The 19,885-nt window shown below is 36.9% G+C and overlaps 1 protein-coding gene across 6 annotated transcripts in view; it reads left to right on the top strand.

Moving 5' to 3' along the window:
* The window catches only part of UTRN (utrophin), a 497,690-nt gene that overhangs the window by 163,856 nt on the left and 313,949 nt on the right, over window positions 1-19,885 (top strand). For all 6 annotated transcript variants that reach the window (XM_055311522.1, XM_055311520.1, XM_055311521.1 and 3 more), the window contains 4 exons: window positions 9,023-9,133; window positions 9,794-9,949; window positions 13,662-13,832; window positions 15,650-15,829. In XM_055311522.1, coding sequence (XP_055167497.1) covers window positions 9,023-9,133; window positions 9,794-9,949; window positions 13,662-13,832; window positions 15,650-15,829 — 618 coding nt within the window. The remainder of the gene's footprint in view (window positions 1-9,022; window positions 9,134-9,793; window positions 9,950-13,661; window positions 13,833-15,649; window positions 15,830-19,885) is intronic.

Raw genomic sequence — 19,885 nt, forward strand, 5'->3', positions numbered from 1 at the left:
TATATGCCAAATTCATTCCATGATAAATAACCAATATTTAGATTTTTTTGTTATCACAGTAGCAGATTGATAATGTCCAGCTATTCTTTCTTTATTTTTTAACTACAATATTATTGATAGTGTGTGTGTATTTCCTAACTGTGCAACTTCTTTATTGAAATATGTTTTTTTTATTATAAAGAAAACTTTTACTCCTTTATTTGCTTTGCTTTGAAGGCATTGCTTATTACTTAACTACTTACAATTCACTTAGGAAACCTTAATTTTTCACCAAAGCTAATTACAAATAAATATTCTTTAGAGGTTACCATTGTTTCCCTTCAGTGACCTGATGTACAGTTTTCTAGCCATTTAAGTTCTATTTGTCTTTAAGGCATGAAGCACAGTAGGTTTTTGATTCAGTGTGTTGGTTTAGGATGATGTTTCTTAGGAGAAAAGTGATTGATTTGTTTATTTTTAAAATGCATTTTTAACTATATAACTAATACATAGAGGCTGGTTGTTGTGAAGAAATTGAGTAATAGAGAAGTATTAGAGTGAACATTTAGAATTCCCTGCCCCTCCCTCCAATACCATAGGCAGCTAATATTAATAATGGGTCCCAAGAAGACACAAAGAAATGGGAAGACGTTCCATGCTCATGGATTTAAAGAAAAATTTTGTCAAAATGTCTATACTGCAACCTACACATTTAATGTAGTCCCTATCAAAATTACAACAGTGGTTTTCACAGAACTAGAACAAACAATTCTAATATTTGTATGGAATCACAAAAGACCCTGAATAGCAAAGCAATCTTAAAAAACAAAAGCAAAGCTGAAGGTATCACAATTTTGGACTTCAGGTTAAATAACAAATATAGTAATCAAAACAGTATGATACTGACACAAAAATAGACACATAGATCAATGGCACAGAATAGAAAGCCCAGAAATAAACTCACAATTACTTATGATCAGTTAATCCTCAACAAGGCAGAAAAGAATATGCTATGGGAAAAAGACCATTTCTTCAACAAACGGTGTTGGGAAAACTGGACAACATGCAAAAGAACGAAACTGGACCACTTGCTTACACCATACACAAAAATAAATTCAAAGTGGATTAAAGACCTAAATGTGAGGTCTCAAACCATAAAAATCCTAGAAGAGAACACAGGCAGTAACCTCTTTGACATCAGTATAGCAAGTTCTTTCTAGGTACGTTTCTAGGGAAACAAAAGCAAAAATAAACTTTGAGACTACATCAAAATAAGGAGCTTTTTGCATAGCAAAGGACACCATCAACAAAACTAAAAGGCAAACTATGGAATGGGAAAAGATGTTTGCAAATGACATATATGATAAAATGTTATTATATGAAATACATAAACTTAAAAAACTCAACACCCCAAAAATGAATAATCCAATTAAAAATGGCAGAAGATATGAACAGACTTCTCTCCCAGGAAGTCATCCAGATGGCCAACAGACACATGAACAGATTATTAACATCACTTACATCAGGGAAATGCAAATGAAAACTGCAATGAGATATCACCTCACACACCTGTTAGAATGGCTGCGCTCAACAACACAACAACACAAGGTGATGAGATGATGTAGAGAAAAGGGAGCACTGTGCACTGTTGGTGGGAATGCAAACCAGTGCAGCCACCGTGGAAAACAAAATGGAGTTTCCTTAAAAAGTTAGAAGTAAAACTACTCTATGATCCAGCAATTGCATTACTGGGTATTTACCCAAAGAATATAAAAATACTAATGCAAAGGGATAATGTACTCTGATGTTTATAGTAGCATTATTTACAATAGACAAGATATGGAAGCAGTCCAAGTGTCCATTGACTGATAACTGGAAAAAGAAGATGTGTGAATACACACAAACACACGCACACATGCACATACACACCGTGGAGTATTACATAGCCATAAAAGGAATGAAATCTTGCTATTTGCAATGACATGGATGGAGTGAGAGAGTATAATGCTAAGCAAAATAAGTCAGAGAAAGACAAATACCATATGATTTCACTGGAATTTAAGAAAAAACCAAATGAGCGAAGAGAAAAAGAGACAAACCAATTGTAGAGTGCAAACTGATGGCCACCAGAGGGGGGAGGGGTGAGGAGATGGGTGAAATAGGTGATGGGGATGAAGGAGGGCACTTAGGATGAGCAGGGGGTGATGTATGGAAGTGTTGAATCACTAGATTAAAAAAAAGGGAACTTTCTGGGGGTTAACAGATTCCAGTCCAAAAGAAAAGCTCATGAATGTTACCAATTCTAATATTTTTTTTCACCTAATAGAAATGAATGATGTTGGAGCTCCATGAGGGTGGGTTGGTTGGTTGTTATTATTTATTTATTTATTTATTTATTTATTTATTTATTTATTTATTTATTTTCATGAGGGATATTTAAATACCACACAAATATATGAGCTTGGAGTGTGAATCCCACTACTGCTAATGATGGTGCCTTTCATTGGCACAGCATACTTCAGCTTCAAAAGTATTTCATAGCTACGTGCTTACTTTTTTCTGCCATTCTATGGTACTTATAAAAACATCTTGTTTGTTGTTGTGCAAATTTTAGTTTTCTGTTACTTGTTGGCAAATAGGGTTTTTTTCATCTGCCTCTATTTCCTTTGTCTTCATGGCTGGTTTCTCTGTACAGGTGGAGATTTGGCCTGCGTATTCATATTCAGTGTTATAAGTTCTTAAATTCTTTTTTTATCTATACCATGCCAAAGTAATGACCTCAGTTCCTGTACTTAGGAATTAGAATGTTAATTGGTATTTTAAAAACTACTTCACAGAAAATCCTCCCACTCCTTCCAGGCAGCAAAACATTAAAAAATACATGAATATTAATATTTTCATTATTGATTTTACTTGATTTTTTAATGAATTATGGGGATTAAATATTATAAACTTTTAGGAGGCTGGTTGTATATCTCTCATCACCAGTAATGGTATCTTTGCATTTGGGAGCTATGGGTGTTTTGTATTGTTTGTTGCTTCTTTTTTCTTCCTCAAGATCTGTGATGTGGTATAACTGTAAATTGTGAAACAATTCATGAGGCCCACACAAAACTCTGTCTTATGTTTATCACCGTTTCTATAGCCTCTCCCTGCTGTGTTCAGACTCCCATAGAGACCCTTGGCCTGATAATCCCATTGCACTCTAAAGCTGGCTCTCATTTCCAGTCTCTTCCCTCTCGAATTCATCTTCTCCAGTGGTGCCAGAGTTCTGCTTCTGGAAAGGATCTGGTTGTCTTTGCCATGGTGATAGGGTGCATTCACATCGTCTCCTAGCTCCTGCTTCCTCCTTGCCCTGAAGCCCTTCCTGCAGTGCCACCCCCTGCCTCTCCCCTCCTTCATGAGCTGAGTCTGGCGAAGAAACAGTGTCTTGGATCACCAAAACCACATTGGACAATTTCTCCTGAAATGTCACTTCCTTGCTAGAAATTCACATCTTCTTCTGAGCTCACCCTTTAAGAGTAAGCTTGTTCCACAGTGTTCTATCTTGCTCACCACCATCCCTACAGCTAATTATTCCCTCCTCTTGTGATTCTACTACACACTGTTGACACCTTCCCAAACCCTCATCTCAGACCAGCTTTTATTAAAATGAGACCTGTGTGTGTCTCTCCTCCCCCAGAATGGAGTTCTTTGACTACAGGAGCCGTGTGTGGCCAACAGCAAGTAAGTGGATGTGAAGTAATTGCTTTGTAGGTGCCTACAGACATCTCTACAGATGCATTTCTCTCCTGAGGTTGGATCTGTAAAGTATAGATGGACCACACATGGAAGGACCCTATGTCATCAGATCCCTGCAGTCAGTCGCTGACCAGTTGGATGGGCTCTGACCCAGGGTGTGGAAGAGGCTATGCCGGAGCTCTGAGACATGCAGAATCTAGCTTTGAAATTACTGTAAAAAGAATTTCAGAGTAAACACACATTGGTCATATCTTGTTAAGAGTGACCTGAAATATGGCTGATTTAACTCTTTCTAGGTAATATACGATTGATATAGTGATCTTATAAAGTTTTTCTTTCTTTCTCATTTTGAATGCATTTTAGTTTATTTTTTATTTTTATTTTTTTGCTTTTTTTTTGCATTTTAGTTTAAAAGGGAGTAGTGGTGCATTCTAAACCTTAGATTTAAGAATTCTTCTTAGTTTCAGGTAATTAATGTTGTAGCGATGTCATCATGGCTCTTCCCTATTAAATGAAGGGACACTTTTTAAAGAGTGTTTTTGAGGTGCATGAGTGAAATAGAAACCTCATTATGTTAAATTGCTGTTTTAATTCTGGTTTCACACTTCTTGCCTCTGTCTTGGGTTAGAAGTTGGTTAAAAAGCTGTGGACATTCCAACAGATGGGGAAGGAGCAAAATGAAATGCCAAGAATTTAGCTGTCAACAAAATCTTGGGAGGTAGTTGTGTACTTTGGAATCCCATTGTCTTAAATCCAGAGCTCCCAAACTTCAGATTTCCTCCATCTCTAGCTCAGGGGCTAGGCTGGGAGATAGGGTGTTTTAGGGTTCAAGGAGTTATTTTCATGACCTTGCATTCCTTTTGTGTAACCAGCAGCATGTATCGCCCATCTCAGATATGTACAAATCCGTGCTTTTGAGCAGTGATGGTCAGTGTACAATTTTGGCCCTTCTAAAACTTGAATTTTTGATACTTTGGTTTTCAAAATACCCTTAGTCATTTTATATTTGTATCAGAATTTGCGAATATAAATAAGAATGAGAAATGGTTGCCCTAGGTTAATACTTACAGTTTATTTACTTTGTGCATATGAAATAATGGCAGATATTTATTTTAGAAGTTTACTGGGATTTTAAAATGTTTTACATTGCTTCAAAAGAGATGAGGTCCCCTAAAGGAGAGAGAACATTAGAAATTATCCAATTCTTATATATATATTAGAATATATATGACATTTATATAATTCAGAACATATATGTAATATTTAATATATTATTCAGAACATGTAATATATATATGTAATGTATATGTGTGTATTCTGCAAATGGATGGAGGTGGAGAAAAAATACTTGTTATTGTACATAGAAACTCATAAGTGTGTAAGCTGAGTGATTTTTTAATGTGCAGAGAGGTACTTTTCATGGGAGCTCTTGTACTTTCTTTGGAATTTCTTTCTTGTATGATTGATTTAAAGATGAGCAGACTTTGGGTATTTTTTTTTTTAAAGCATAGGAAATACTTGCCATAGGTAGACTGAGACAATATTGTCTTTCTGGGGAAAGAAGAGGTATTGGAGGGTGGAGCAGAGCTCCCTGTCTCCCACACTTACCTGCACACAAGCTGTAGCTAGTATTGATCTTACTAATCTATTAACCCTTCCATATGGTGTGGCCACAGGGTGGAGATCCTGTGAGAATCTGCTGCCACCAGGAATTTCTAAAGTTCAGGCCTTCCCTCATTTACTGGGTTTCCTTCTGCTGAACTGAATTCAGAAGATCTAGTAGTAGCTCTTCCAAACAGTTGCTTTTAAACACCAATAGAATAGAACAAGAATTAATGCTGGCAACAGTCAAAAACATTACACTGATTCATGCCAGTATGTACTCTCCCTGGCCACTCATTCCTAAACTTGGAAGTGGTAGCTCTTTATGGGTTCATCTTGATAATAAAGCACTTGGTTTTATAGATCTTAGTAATAATAGCATTTACTGCATGCCTGCTTTGTACCAGACCCTGTCCAAACATTATCTCTGTTTTTCAGAACAACCAGGCGAGCTGGTTGTTATTATTCCTATTTCATAGATGAGCTGCTGAGCCTCAAAGAAGAGAAATTAGTTTCTCAAGACCTTGTGACTGGTGAGGTGCTGACCTTGGTATTCACACTTTTGTCTTTCTTTCCATGGGTCCCACTGCTTCTCTTAGAAGTTAGTGTGGCCAGGATTACGTGAAGGATTTTTAGTAGAAAACAAATTGTCAGATTCTTGTCTCTTTCTTTTGTTACTGCTGGGATGATCAATTGGACTTCATGGCTTATCTGTGTTTGTTGCTTTCCTCTTTCTTTTTTCTCATGTTGAAGTATGAGAGAAGGAACAGGTGTGTGCGAATCGTGTATGCTCCCCTGGGTCTGTGTGTATCTGGTAGAGGGAGGAAAGGAAGGGGGTTGATACCATTCCTCACATGCCAATGATGGGTTGTTGAGGCTCCTCACTTCAGTCAAATCAGATTGTGATAAAAAACCTCTGTAGAGTGTAATGCTTCCCTACAAATTTCAAAAATCCTTGGCCCAGAAGACCATCAGCTTTTTAATTCACAATTAAGAGTTAATGAATTGCCAAGGTACACAGCAGCAACACTGCTTTGAGTTCTTAAGTAGTTTAGAATGGAGAGTAACCATGCAGGATGTGCCAGGTTAAATGGACAGTTTTAAAAAAAGTCCTCCATGAACTCTATAGATACATTTGTACTTTCTCTCATTTTGTACTTTTATCTTTTTGAATCCCACTGCCCCCTGCCCTGGGTGTGTCTTACTGAGTAGTCCAGTGTGGTGAGATTTTAGGACGAGGAGCAAATACAAAGAGAGAGATGTCACCAATGAAAATAATACATTAGAGGAAGAGTTCATGAGCCTGTGAGAACAGTGACAGGCTAAAGAACAGAGGGAAAGACTTGTGGTAAGCACACAATGAGACTGAAAGGGTTTTTGAAGCTGTATTTGGAAGCATTTGCAGAGTGCACAGTTGTCAACAGGGGAGGCTAAAGGCCAAACAAGTGCATTTTGCTCCCCGTCTTCATTAGAAGAGAGCCCTGTAAATTGGGAAGTATCAGATGGTCATTATTGATGGAGTATAAGTGCCTCGATTAGGAGTTAGATAGGAAGACCACCCCAGGGCCTACAGATGCCTAAATCTACATCCCAAGTAAGGTGGGAATTTTGCTTTCCGTCTCCTGGCCACATTCTACATCTTATGAGAAGTTACCAGAAAAATGAAGATGGATGAATGTCCTGATTTATGGGGAACATTATTTTCTAGAAGTTTAAGACCTGAAGTAAGCTTGATGCCAGTTCCTGGCAGAGCTATAGGTAAATGACAAACCAGAGATCTTATGTGTGCTTAGGAAAGAAAGTGACAGTTGCTAGGAATCATCGTGGACACCACTGAAAAGCCTTGCCCAGACTTCTTTCCTTTAATTACTGTGTTCATGTATTTATTTTTTGGAAGAGGGATACTACATTATTAGATACCCAGATTCATAATCTCACATTTCACGTGTGCTCATTTGGTTCAAATAATGGGTCCCAAACTCATTTTTGGCAAGTCTTGACTTCTTTGGTAAAGTATTTGAGAAATCATTTCCAATCCTTTAAGAAGGAGGTGGCAAGCTGGTTAGATGTGTTATGTAGATTCCCATATTTTGAAAACTAAGCCAAAGCTTTGCAAGTAATGAGTGACACAAGTTGTCTTGGTAGAAATGCTCAGGTAGTCACTATCATTGGCCCTGGTTTTCACCAGGAAAAAAACTAAAAACCGGACAACAACAAAAAAATCAGAAAAAGAACAGCCCACTGTCAGATTTGCAGATAAGAGGAAGCCAGGAGGAAGAGCTGGTTCAAAAGTGGTGCGACTAAAAATTTGAATCATTCTGTTGGCTTTTTATTATTATAACTACTATTGTTGACATAACAAGGGAAAACATAATATTTATAAATATCAAGTGTTGAATTTATTCCAGAAGTCGTTTAAGTAATATGAGATAAGGGAAATGTAATTTTGAGGTAGTTATGGCAATTTTGGAATTCTGGCTAACCATAAATAATACTGTGACTAATATACCTATAAACAAAGGAAGAAACAAAAACAACCCTACAATAAGAGAAATAAAACTTAAACAGTTTTAGATGGCATTTTATGAGTGTAATAGCCATATGTGAAATAGGTTGTATTGTTAATATTTATTCCAGTGTTATAAGGAGAAGAATTATTGGTTCTGTGTGGTATGTTATAAGGACATTCAAAACATTGGTGTAGTTTCTTGAGCATGTTGATGAGTGTGATGAGTGCCATACCTGGATCTCATGCCTTAGAGACATCCTAGAAGGAATCCGGAATGCTTAGCCAATTGGAGACTAACGGAAGACAACAATGGTTGCTGAAGGTCATTTTTGAGCAGGATTGTAAATGTACCCCATTCTTAGGGTTGAACAAGAAGCAAAGAATTGACAGGATATAAGGGAACAGATTCAGCTCCATTTAAGGGAAACTTACAAGTGAGACTGACCAGTAACAGAATGGGAGGCGTTGGGAAGAAATGACCATTGCTTTGCTCTAGTACTGGAGATCAAGTTGGATATACCTATTGGTGTTAGTGGCCCAGTTCCAATGTTACTGTCTCTCCTTCTCTCTGCAAAGTGTTATCTTTCTCACTTGTTTCTGAGGCACAGTACCATACATAGTTAAGATTGCAGTGGGTGCCTAGTAAATATTGGAGGAAAGGATGAAGCTGAGTGGTAGACTATCTGGGGTTCTTAGGTAACAAGGTGTCCAGCAGCAAAACTAAGAGCAAGCAATCTATTGTATTTATTTATTACTCCAGGATGCTATTAATTTATTCCTGCTTTGAGTAGCTAAGTTTTGGAGAAGTCTGTTCTAACTTCTGTGAGAACCAAAGATTTTTTTGTAGCTGGTTACATCTAGAAAAGCATTTCCTGTAATTTGAATTTTTAATCATTGATATTGCTTGCGTTTAAGCAAAGTAGCTTGGTTCACTGTAGAGCATTTTGAAACTTTGAGAATCATCACCCGACTGTCATCTCTTGAGGATTTGAGTCAGTCATCAAGAAAATCAAATTTGGAAGATTTTTTATTTTCAAATTTGTAAGGTTTTTAAAAAAGAAATACAATAAATGAAAATGATGCTATCAAGGTTGTGAAATGTTGCCTTTCTTTCAGTAGGAATAGATCTCGAGATGCAGTAGGTTGAGTGTCACTGAGTAATTTCCCCCTCTGTTATTGTGTTCTACTTAGGCTGATTCAAAAGTCATTGAGAAGTGGATGGATGGTGTGAAAGACTTCATGAAAGAGCAGGCTGTTCAACGAGACGCTGAAGGGCTACAAAGTCAACTTGACCAGTGTTGTGTGAGTTCTGCTGATTTAGGGACTCTGCTATAATAAATAACATTTCCTTCTTCTTCTTCTTTGTTATTTGCTATTATTAAAATTGCAAGAATATGACATGACAATAAACCGAGATAAAATATCTCTCATCATAAACCCTTTTTTTGGACTTTATAGTTATTAAAAGAATGACTGGTTATTCACATTTTCATTTTTGGCTAGGGTTATAGAATTTTGCATGGAGAGAACAAGAGCAATTTTAATTCATTAGGAGCTGCTATTTCATTTTCCAATGATAATTTTAGTGTCATAATTACCAATTGTATATTGCTCTTACTATGCCATACGGTGAAACTTAAAGAAAAACATATTTAATAAGTAAAATTGCTGATAATACTGCATGCAATTTATATTTGGTGAAATCATTAGGCTTCTCTAAATTAATTGGGAGTACTATTCCCTGCTGAGAGTCAACTATTTCCAATCTGATTTGGCAGATGGCTATATGAAGCACCCAGGTGAAATGAATTTCTCAGGGCCCACTATTTCTTAAGTAGTTAAAAGTCCTGACTCCCAAGCATTCTGTTTTTATATTTTCAGGGATGCAAGCAGAGACAAAGTAAAATTATGGTACCCACTTATATAGGAATGAACTCAACATGGGCTTGTTTTATATTTCAGGGCTTTGTTAATGAAATAGAAACAGTGGAATCATCTCTGAAAGACATGAAAGAAATAGAGACTAACCTTCGAAGCTATCCAGTTGCTGGAATCAAAACTTGGATGCAGACAAAACTAGTTGACTACCAAACCCAATTGGAGAAATTTAGCAAGGAGGTAAGTTTTTCAACTTTGCTATCTGTGGTTTTTAAGAGGCAGATTGTACCTTCTCTTCAGTGATTGAATTGATTTTATAGCCCATCCAGTTTGAAAAACAGTGGCCTAGAATAACTATAGCATGGATGCCAGGTTGGAGCAAAAAATGGATTTTTCTTTTGATTAAGGGAGGGTACCAATTGTCCAATTTGGCTCTTTGGGGCAAATGAGCTTGGCATGTTCAACAAAGAACTAGAAAGGCAGTGAAGCTGGAATAGAATGAAGAGAGGAATTAGCAGGTGGGTAAGGTCTGAGGTCAAAATGTAGGTGGGATAAATTGTATATAGCCTTTGAAACAAAATTTTAAAATTTTATTCACACAAAGCAGAGGGTTTTGAGCAAGGAATTGACATTATCATATGAGTAATTTGCTCTAGGAAAGCCAGAATGAAAACAGACTTATTTAAGAGGTTATTGCTGTCTTGGTCCTTTAGACTAGAGAGATAGTAGTGGAAGTGATGAGGAATGTTAGGTTTGGACTATTTTGAAAATAGAGATAGGAGTCTTGTAATGGATTGGACATGTGATCTTGGAAAGGGAATGAATAGTCCAGGACAGCTGAGGGTTTGCACTGAGTTTCCACTTGAGTTGTACTATTTGCTGAAATGGTGGAGACTCAAGGAGGGGAAACTTTTGTGTGAGAGCAGGTGGAACAGTGATTTCCATACTGGAAGAGTTAAGTGAGATTATGAGGCCTGCAGATGGGGCTCTTCAGGACTGACTGCTGAAAAGAGGAAAGGGTAAGTCCAAAGATGCTGAGAAGTTAGAGTCAGCCAGTAGAGAAATGCCAGGAGGCTGTAAGGCCCCAGGGCCAGGTGGAGAAAGCTCTCCCTGGTGCCCATCTTGAGGATTGCTGAGGCTAGGGAGAACTGAAAGTCAGGCTTTAGATCTGACAAGATGGAGGCTTTAAATGGCCTTGAGAAAAGTAGTTCCAGTGGCATGGGGGGAAGAAAGTCACATTGGAGAGTCTTGAGAAGAGAATGGGAAGTGAACACCTGGGACAACAAGTATAATCAACTTTGAGGAATTTCTTTATTCAAGGGAGCAGAGAAATGGGGTGGGTGTGGGGACCTGGGGACCCAAAGAGGTGTTTTTGTAATTTTTAGAAATAAGAGATATTACAGGTTACTTGTATGCCAAAGAGAAGGACCTTACTTAAAAGGAGAAAATAATGACGCAGAAGAGTTTGAGAGAAGATAGTTTCTAGAGGGAAGTCTGCCCTATGTGAGAGTGATGAGGTCCACTCTCTCAGTGAAAGAATTGCTGTTGGATAGTTTCTCCAAAGTTATGGAAAGAAGATAACTAAGTATAGTAGGAATGTGGTGTAGCTCTCTTCTGATTGCTCTGCTTCGCTTAGTGAGGTTACACAAAGCTGACATGAGTGAGGAAAGGGGAGAATGGGAGGAGAGGGTGAAATACAGGAATGTTCCACAGACAGCCCTTAGATGGTCTACATCTCTTCATGCAATATTTTTTGGTTAATGTTTATGTAGGAAGAATTTATATTTCCATTCTTGAATATTTTGTTTTCATTGTTTCCCTCCAAATTCCATATTTTGAATATGTTCAAACTTAAAAGAAGTTTGAAATAATGGTAGAGGGAGCAGCCATATACTCATTCCTTGGTTTGCCAGTTGTTAATGTTATACCACATTTGCTTTCTCTCTCTCCTTCACTCTCTTCACACACACATACAAACACACGTGCGCACTCGCGCTTTTCCTAAATGTACTTTTGACAGGAACTTGAAACTATCATTATGCTTCATCCCTAAATACTTTATCATGAATGTTAAATACTAAGTACTTATGTCATGAATAAAGACAGTCTTCTGTCTACTACAATACCATTGCCACACTTAAGAAAATCATTTTATAATATCGTCTATTCTGGCCAAATTCTGATTTCTCTAAGTGTGCTATAATCTGATGGTTTGTTCATGAGTTCATTGATATTTTGGGGAAAGTAAATAAGGAAAATGGTTTGGAAGTATCAGCAAGGAGCAAAGAAAGTGACAGATAGGTAGGTACATACATACATAAAAACATGGATATTTACAGCAGCCTGGGTGGCTCAGCCGTTTAGCGCCACCTTCAGCCCAGGGTGTGATCCTGGAGACCCTGGATCAAGTCCCACGTTGGACTCCCTGCATGGGGCCTGCTTCTCCCTCTGCCTGTGTCTCTGCCTCTCTCTCTCGGTGTCTCTCATGAATAAATAAATCTTAAAAAAAGAGACATGGATATTTAGATCTATGTATCTATCTACATATATACATACATACAGATATGACAACATAGACATAATCATGAATTACCATTAATTCATTGTATGAGAGTAAATATATGGGAAAATTTTAAGTGTCCTCAGCAAGAAGGAAACCATGTGTTGTGTGAGTAATTATCTAAAAGCAGTTCCAGACTATTGTGTTCCGTTGAGGAATATAAAGGTTGAAGAAGTTTTGGACAAATATAATGCTGCCAAATTTTTATTTTGCTAAGAAAGGATAGACATATAAAGTCAATCACCAAATAAGACAATCTAATCTCATATGTCATATTCATGATATCATGAAACATGGAACATTTTAATGTGAAAAAATATGAGATATATAATCTCAGGATAATTAATTATGGTTTTTGAGTCCCCCCCCCCTTTTTTTTGAGTTCATTAGTGTCTTTATTTGTCTCTGGATCTATGAGAATTATATAATTGACTAGTGTCCAGAAACTACTAGTGAGGAGAGTATTCTGGAGGTGGAACCCAAGGGATCTGTATTTATATATATATATTTAAGAACAGCCACTCCACTTAAAGTGCTGATGAGCAGGACTTGGGAACCACGGCTGCATAGACTGCTGCAGGAGGCTTCTGGGGCACCGTGCAGCTTCTGTTTGGTCTCTTTCTATTTTTATGTCTGTGATCCTGTTTGGAGAGTGAGAACAAGAAAGCCTCTAAGGATTCTCCCTTTCTCTCAGGAGAGCCGTCTTATTCCTGTGCTGGCTTTTGGTCACTATCAACTTTGCAGCCAAGCAAGCCCTGGCATGGTGACCACAACTCTGAGACTCAATTTGAGTGGGAGGAATAGTGAATAATGAAGCCAGCACTGGGTGATCTCTGTGGGATGGTGTCTACTCTCACAGTAGAAGTCCATTTGTGGTTGGAGGGAAAATCAGACAAAACCTTTTTCTAATGTAACTTTTTTGCGTGTGTGCAGTACAGAAGTATAGTAGGTTATAAAAACCAACATTTTGTACAGCAGTGTTTTATGGGAGAAAATGGGCATTTCAGTTGCTTCCAGGATTTTTTTTTTACTATAAACAATGTTAAAGTTAATTTCCTTAAAATATCTGCTTTTTTTTTTGCTATAGATTAGATTCCTTCCTTTGAGATTACTCTATCAAAAGTTATACATTTTAAAAATTATAGTAGATATTTCCAGATTAGATAAATATCTGAAATGTGGTACAGAATCCCAGTTATAATTATTGTTTTCATTGTTGCTTATATTCCACATCATCAGCACAAAATGTCTAAAGGATTTTATCTAAAACAAGACTCTTAAACAAGACTCTTTGTGGAAAGTTATCATCATGTCCTTAGATATTAGAAACTAGAACTTGACATTTCATGTTTTAGCATTTGTTTATTCGAGTGAATGGCTTTTCCTTTCCAGATTGCTATTCAAAAAAATAGGTTGTCTGAAAGTCAGGAAAAAGCAGTGAACCTGAAGAAAGACTTGGCAGAGATGCAGGAGTGGATGACCCAGGCAGAGGAGGAATATCTGGAGAGAGATTTTGAGTACAAGTCACCAGAAGAACTAGAGAGCGCAGTAGAAGAAATGAAGGTGAGTCTGGGGCCAGTGTCAATAGGCTTTATAGCTCCCTTTCTCCCTTAAATATGAATGAATGAATGAATGAATGAATGAATGAGTGATTGAACCAATCTATCTTCTGTAAAGCACAATATGTACATATAATCTTTCATAGTTGGATTTCAAATTGGAAAAAATATGGAAAGATAGGTATTATGATCACAGGGGGAAAAGGAAGCCGAGACTCCACTTGTTCAGTTTGGCCCATGACTTGAATCTATGAAGGCCCCTGAGACCATCTCTTCCATTCGAACCTCAGAGAGCCATAGAGAATGACTCAAAAATTTAGTTTTATCATTTATATTCAGTGTTTTGCAACCATCAGCGCTGTTTCCAGAATTTTTAAAGAAGAGTTGTCTTTTGTTAGGAACAAGGGCAACATCCCAGTTCAGTTGTGATTTGTCTTCATTTAATCAAATGTATTCTTCTGTTAATTCACGGGAAACCCATGAATATCAAAATTTTTTTAGAGCAGGTAAGAGTAGCAGTAGGAACATTATCAAGGGATTTAATAGGAATTGGGTCCACAGGATGGATTTCCTATAAACTTATATCCTTCTGTCACTAGTCTTGAATGCTTTCTTTTTTTGTATAGTGAAAGAACTGGGCATCATTCCCAAATTTCTAACATTGCTTCAAGTGTCCTTCAGTGTTCATGCCAAAGGAGATAGTGTTTTAAAGGCTCTTTCTTAAAAAAATAAGATTAAGCCACACATTGACTGTTTTATGCTGAATTTAACTTGCCTAAAAGTATAATTAAAGCAAAAATCTCTGTGTAGCAATATAAAAAAAGGATTATTATTTCATCAACGCATTATTGAATATGAATCAAGTAAATATGATTAAGGGACTTTTACTGTACTTGTATGTAGTGTTTTCACTGAAACATCTTTTTTTAGGGTAGTTTTTTGGAAAGCTTTTAAAATATTTTAAAATATGAGGTATTTTAAAGGTAGCCTACCATGTTAAGAACCATCTTCTTTAATTTATTCTTTTCCCTTATATTATTGACATTGTAGTTTTGTGGTTTCTTAAAGTCACTAGGGATGAGAGCTTGGAGAAATAAGTTTAAAAACCTTGATTGGGCAACATTCTATTTATTTGTTTTTATTCTTCCAAACCATTATGATTTTAAAAAGCACTCTACTTAATTACTATACCACAACCAGGGGAAATTTAAAACCATTAAGTAGTGAAGAAAGCTGAAAGGAAAAGGGAAAAACTGTTTTGGACTGATTTTCCTGAAAGTGAGACTTCATGCCTAGCGCAGAGGGAGAGTCAAGAAAGAAGCTATTTCTAGATTAGATTTTCCTAGTATAACTTCATCATCTTCGAAATGCTATTAGTTATCAGAACCATAGCTACACCCATGTCCCAGGAGAAAAAAAGATATGTTTAAATTACTTAAATTACTTTTAAATGACACCTCTACTCCATCTCAGTTTTTGTGAGAATTTATTTATTAAAGTTTAATATGCTTAGACCTCTACTGTTTAATTAAAATTACCTCACTTATATTCTTATCATGAGCCTAGATTTTGAAAATACTTCATGTCCGTTACGGAGGGGGGACTTAGGTGTTCACATTGCTTGTTATTAAATGTAAACGTTATGGTTAGCATTCTTATTTGAAAGGTACTCTCTGTAGTGATTACCTGAACACTGTCCCATTTCGGTAGTTAGAATCTTGTTGGCATTTTAATTTTGGTTTAATTATCTTTTTAAAAAAAGAAAGACATTGGTTACTGAGAAAGGGAGACAGTTTTCAAGTTCATCCTTTCTTGGAACAGAGGGCAAAAGAGGACGTGTTGCAGAAGGAGGTGAGAGTGAAGATTCTCAAAGACAACATCATGTTACTAGCTGCAAAAGCGCCCTCTGGTGGCCAGGAATTGACGTCTGAGCTGAATGTTGTGCTGGAGAATTACCAACTTCTGTGTAACAGAATTCGAGGAAAGTGCCACACGCTAGAGGTATGTTATTTTATTAGTGACATATTTCTGAGGCCCAACTCTGTAAAGTATTGATCATTTCCATATCTTGGAAAAAACTCGATTTTTCTTTTCTGGGATGAGATCATAAGGGAAAAGTCGTTCTTGGATAACAGGTGTATAAAAAGAAACTGGGATAAAAAAAATTGGAAACCAAGATCCGCCTTCAATTAGTAGAAGGTTCTTGGGACAGCTGTTTTGTATATTTAGAATTTACTTTTTTTATATGTGACGTCAAGATTTTCATATTGCAGATGATCTGTAGGGTCCGTTCCAATTCTAAAATACTAGAACAATGTAATGTGAGCCTCTCCTTCGTTTTGTTTTGCCTGGTTAGTACATGGAGGTGAATTGAGGTTCTTTTATTATGATTGGTGTCTGAAGTTAGAGAATCACCTGACAGAAGAAAGAACAACTTGCATGTGTTGGTATTTTCCTGGACCATTTTCTCTCTCCTAGGCTGTTGGTTGAAGATGTAGATGTGATTCTAGGAGTTTTTTTTTTTTTAATTAAGTTTTTACTTGCTTGTTTTGACATTATTGTGATTTTTGTTGCGTCTTACTGAAAAGATTTAAGAAGCATTTCAGTTTATAAACAATATAATTGAAATTCAGTTCAACCTAAAATGAATGTATTGTGGTAAATCCTAAAATAGTAAACAATCACAGCTGTGATATTTAAATTCATTCAATACTTGCTTGTTCTGAATCTATTTTGTGCTAAGATAAGTATGTGTAATTCAGACTGGTTAATGAGAAAGCTGTAAGTCAAAAAAACCTCATTCCTTAATGTTAACATACGGCTGATCTTTGAACAATGTGGGTGGGAAGGCGGGTAGGAGCACTCACCACACCTAATGTCTAATGTCACCCAGTCGAAAATCTGTTTATAACTTTTGACTCCCCTAAAGCTTAACTACTAACAGCCTACTGTTGACCAGAAGCTTATTGATAACATCAGTGGTCGATTAACACGCATGTTTCTTGTATCATACTGTATTATTATCATACAATAATAATAACGTAAGGTAAGAAAATGTTAAGAAGATTATAAGAAAGAGAAAATACATTTCTAGTAGTGTACTGTAAAAAAAATCCATGTACAGATGTATCCACACAGTTCAAACCTGTGTTGTTGTTCAAAAGTTAGCTGTATTGTCTAACATAAAATACCTGAGGTTACTCAATTGAGAATTTAAAATTCTGTCAACATAATGTGTAATATTATATATGCCTAATCTTGAGACCTAGTGAATGATCTTAGACTTGAATTTTACTGTAGTTTTTTTACCCATATTTTTGTTTTCTTATGTATTTATAGCCAAAATAATGACTCATAATATGTGTAAATAATGAACAAAGTCCCCAAGTTGCCATAAGCTAATAAAAGACCAGTATGTATTCTGTGTCATTTCTTCAAGTTGTGTTTGTGACCCAGAGGTGAAAATTTGAGGATGAGAAATAAAATATGCCTGTTGAAAATTTGGAATTGCTTTGAGAATTACCTTGGAATTAATTTGGCAGAATTACTTTGAGAGAAAAGGAAAAATGCCAATAAAAAATGATAAGAGAGAAGAGATGAAGCTTTGATATCTTTAAAGGGGGAAATGAAAAGATGAAAAAAGAAGTTTAAAAACTGAAATGCTCTTAAATGATGTCCAAGATGACTAAGGAATCTTGGGCAGAAATAGCCCAAATTCCTAAATTAGAGTAAGAATGCTTTTTTTTTTATTTTTTTGGCAGTGTCCAACTTTACTTATTACCTTGATTATTTCTGGATTCCTTAAAATTTTTTTTTTACATCATGAAATATTTCAAACTTCTAGGAAAGTACAGATAGCACTACTATCACCTACATAGCCTGTATAACCTACGTATCATCTGTGTAAGTATCCTTCAGATGCAGCTTAACATCTTGCCCTATTTTTCCAGATCTTGTTTTCAAAATAAAACAAATTAGCATTACAGGCTGTTTCCTCCTTTTCCATCTCATACCATCTTTCTCAGTCCCTCTCTCGAAGTAATCATTATCCACGAGTTGGTATATATTCTTCCCATCCATGTTTTTAGATACTTAATATATGCACTTATATTTCAGTTTATCAATTGTAATACCAATTGCTAATACGCAAACCTCACCGAAACATACATAGTGGCTTACAAAAATAGCCGTTTATTATTTCTTATGATGCTGTGGGCTGATTTGGCTCAGCTGAGTGGCTCTTTTGCTCCATATGGTATAGGACAGCTCACACAGGTAGCTGCATTCGTCTGGGCGTTCAGCTGGGGCATTCACGATGGCCTCTCCTGCCGCAGGTCTTTGTCCATACAGGCTCTCTGTTTTACGGCTTCTCTGCAGCAGGGCAGCTGGATTTTAGGAGGGAAAGAACAGAGGCTGCCAGTCCCCTTAGAGGCTAGGTCTACAGTTTGGTAGAGCATCACCTCTGTAGTATTCTTTTGTTCTAAGCAGGTTGCAAGGCCAGCCCACATCCTAGGGGAGGAGAAAACAATTTCGCCACTTAATGGGAGTAATGGCAAAAATGTGCTGTGGTTATTATTGGTCTGCCATATTTTGCTCTCTGACCATAAATCAGTTACGTTGTTCCCTCATGCAAAATGCACTTAGGCTCTCCCAGGTCATATCCAGTACAGCATCAAGCTCAAAATCCAGTGTATTGTGATCTGCATCAAGTTCAGATGCAAATGTAGCTTCTTGAAGCAGTTTCTTCAGGTGCAGGTGTGTGGGAGAAGTGCCTCTGGATCTGGTGACCCTGACACAAAAAAGATAGGTTAGCTGCACCTTACAGACCCAACATACCGTAGTGGGATGGGCACAAGAAAACCTCAGTGGGCACTCCCATTCAAAAAAGCTGGCAGACTAGAAGGCAAATAACAATCACTGGTAATGGTGACTCTGAAATCTAATAATAGTAATTCTGGAATCCAGCCAGGTGCATGTGTGGGGTCAGTGTCCTACTCCAGAGGTAGGGCTGTAGTGTGATCAGGGACCAGTTTGTTTCTTGGGAGTGCCTCTCTGGAGACCATCCTTTTTTTCTCTGTAGGAAATAAGGTTCTGCTGGCAGCTGAGTAGATCTTGGTCTGCTTTCTGTCTGTAGAAACTTGGAGGACTAGACACCTCTTTTCCCCTGTTAAGTCTTAGCTGGGTTGGCAGGTTATAGCAAAGATTAAATACACTTCATGGCCTGTTTCTGTATGACTTGTGAACTAAAAGTGGTTTGTATATTTTTAAAAAGGTGGTTCAAACACCAAACCACATACACAATAAACAAAAAGGAATCTGGGACAGAGGCTGAACGTGGCCTCTGAAACCTAAAAGATTTACTGTCTCGCCTTTTATAGAAAAATTTGCTGCCCCCTGACCTGGTAAACACACTCCCTATGAAGTCCTGGAATATGCCTTCTCTTAGTAAATGGATCTGAAAAAGGCTCTGTGCTGAACTCTTTCTCCTAAATTTATCAATCACATAAGCTCATCCTATATGGGAAGGGGCAGCCTCTCTCATAATTTTGCTTCTAGAAAGTGCAGTATAAATTTATCCCTCTTCCCACAGAACTCCCCTTAGGAATAGGAGATGAATGATTGGGACTAATAGAGTGAGTGTGGTCTAACTCCATTTGGTTGATTGTGATTATCTTCATATATAAAGACATTCATAGGAATTTAGGAAAAAATTGGAGAGAGTATACATACAGCAAATTGTTATATTGGTAAGCTCTCAGTTGGAATAGGGTAGACCCCAGGGAATTCTAATTTCCTATATAATTATTAAAAAGTGTTGCAGTATTGAGTACATTTTATCTTTCTATTAAAAAAACTAAATAGTTTTTCCCTCTTGATTTTTTTTCTACTAAATATATAGTTTTGTTTTCAGCATTTAAACAGATCCTTGGAGTTTAGTGTACAGAGGGAGGCAACTTGTTTTTCTTTGTCCCCTGATCCCCCACCAACTGGTCTAATTTGATTTGTTGAAGATTCTTACTTTTGTCACTTAAAAAAAAGGATTTTATTTATTTAGTT

Source organism: Nyctereutes procyonoides, unplaced genomic scaffold, assembly GCF_905146905.1.
Source record: "Nyctereutes procyonoides isolate TBG_1078 unplaced genomic scaffold, NYPRO_anot_genome, whole genome shotgun sequence".
In the NCBI taxonomy this organism is placed as follows: Eukaryota; Metazoa; Chordata; class Mammalia; order Carnivora; family Canidae; genus Nyctereutes; species Nyctereutes procyonoides.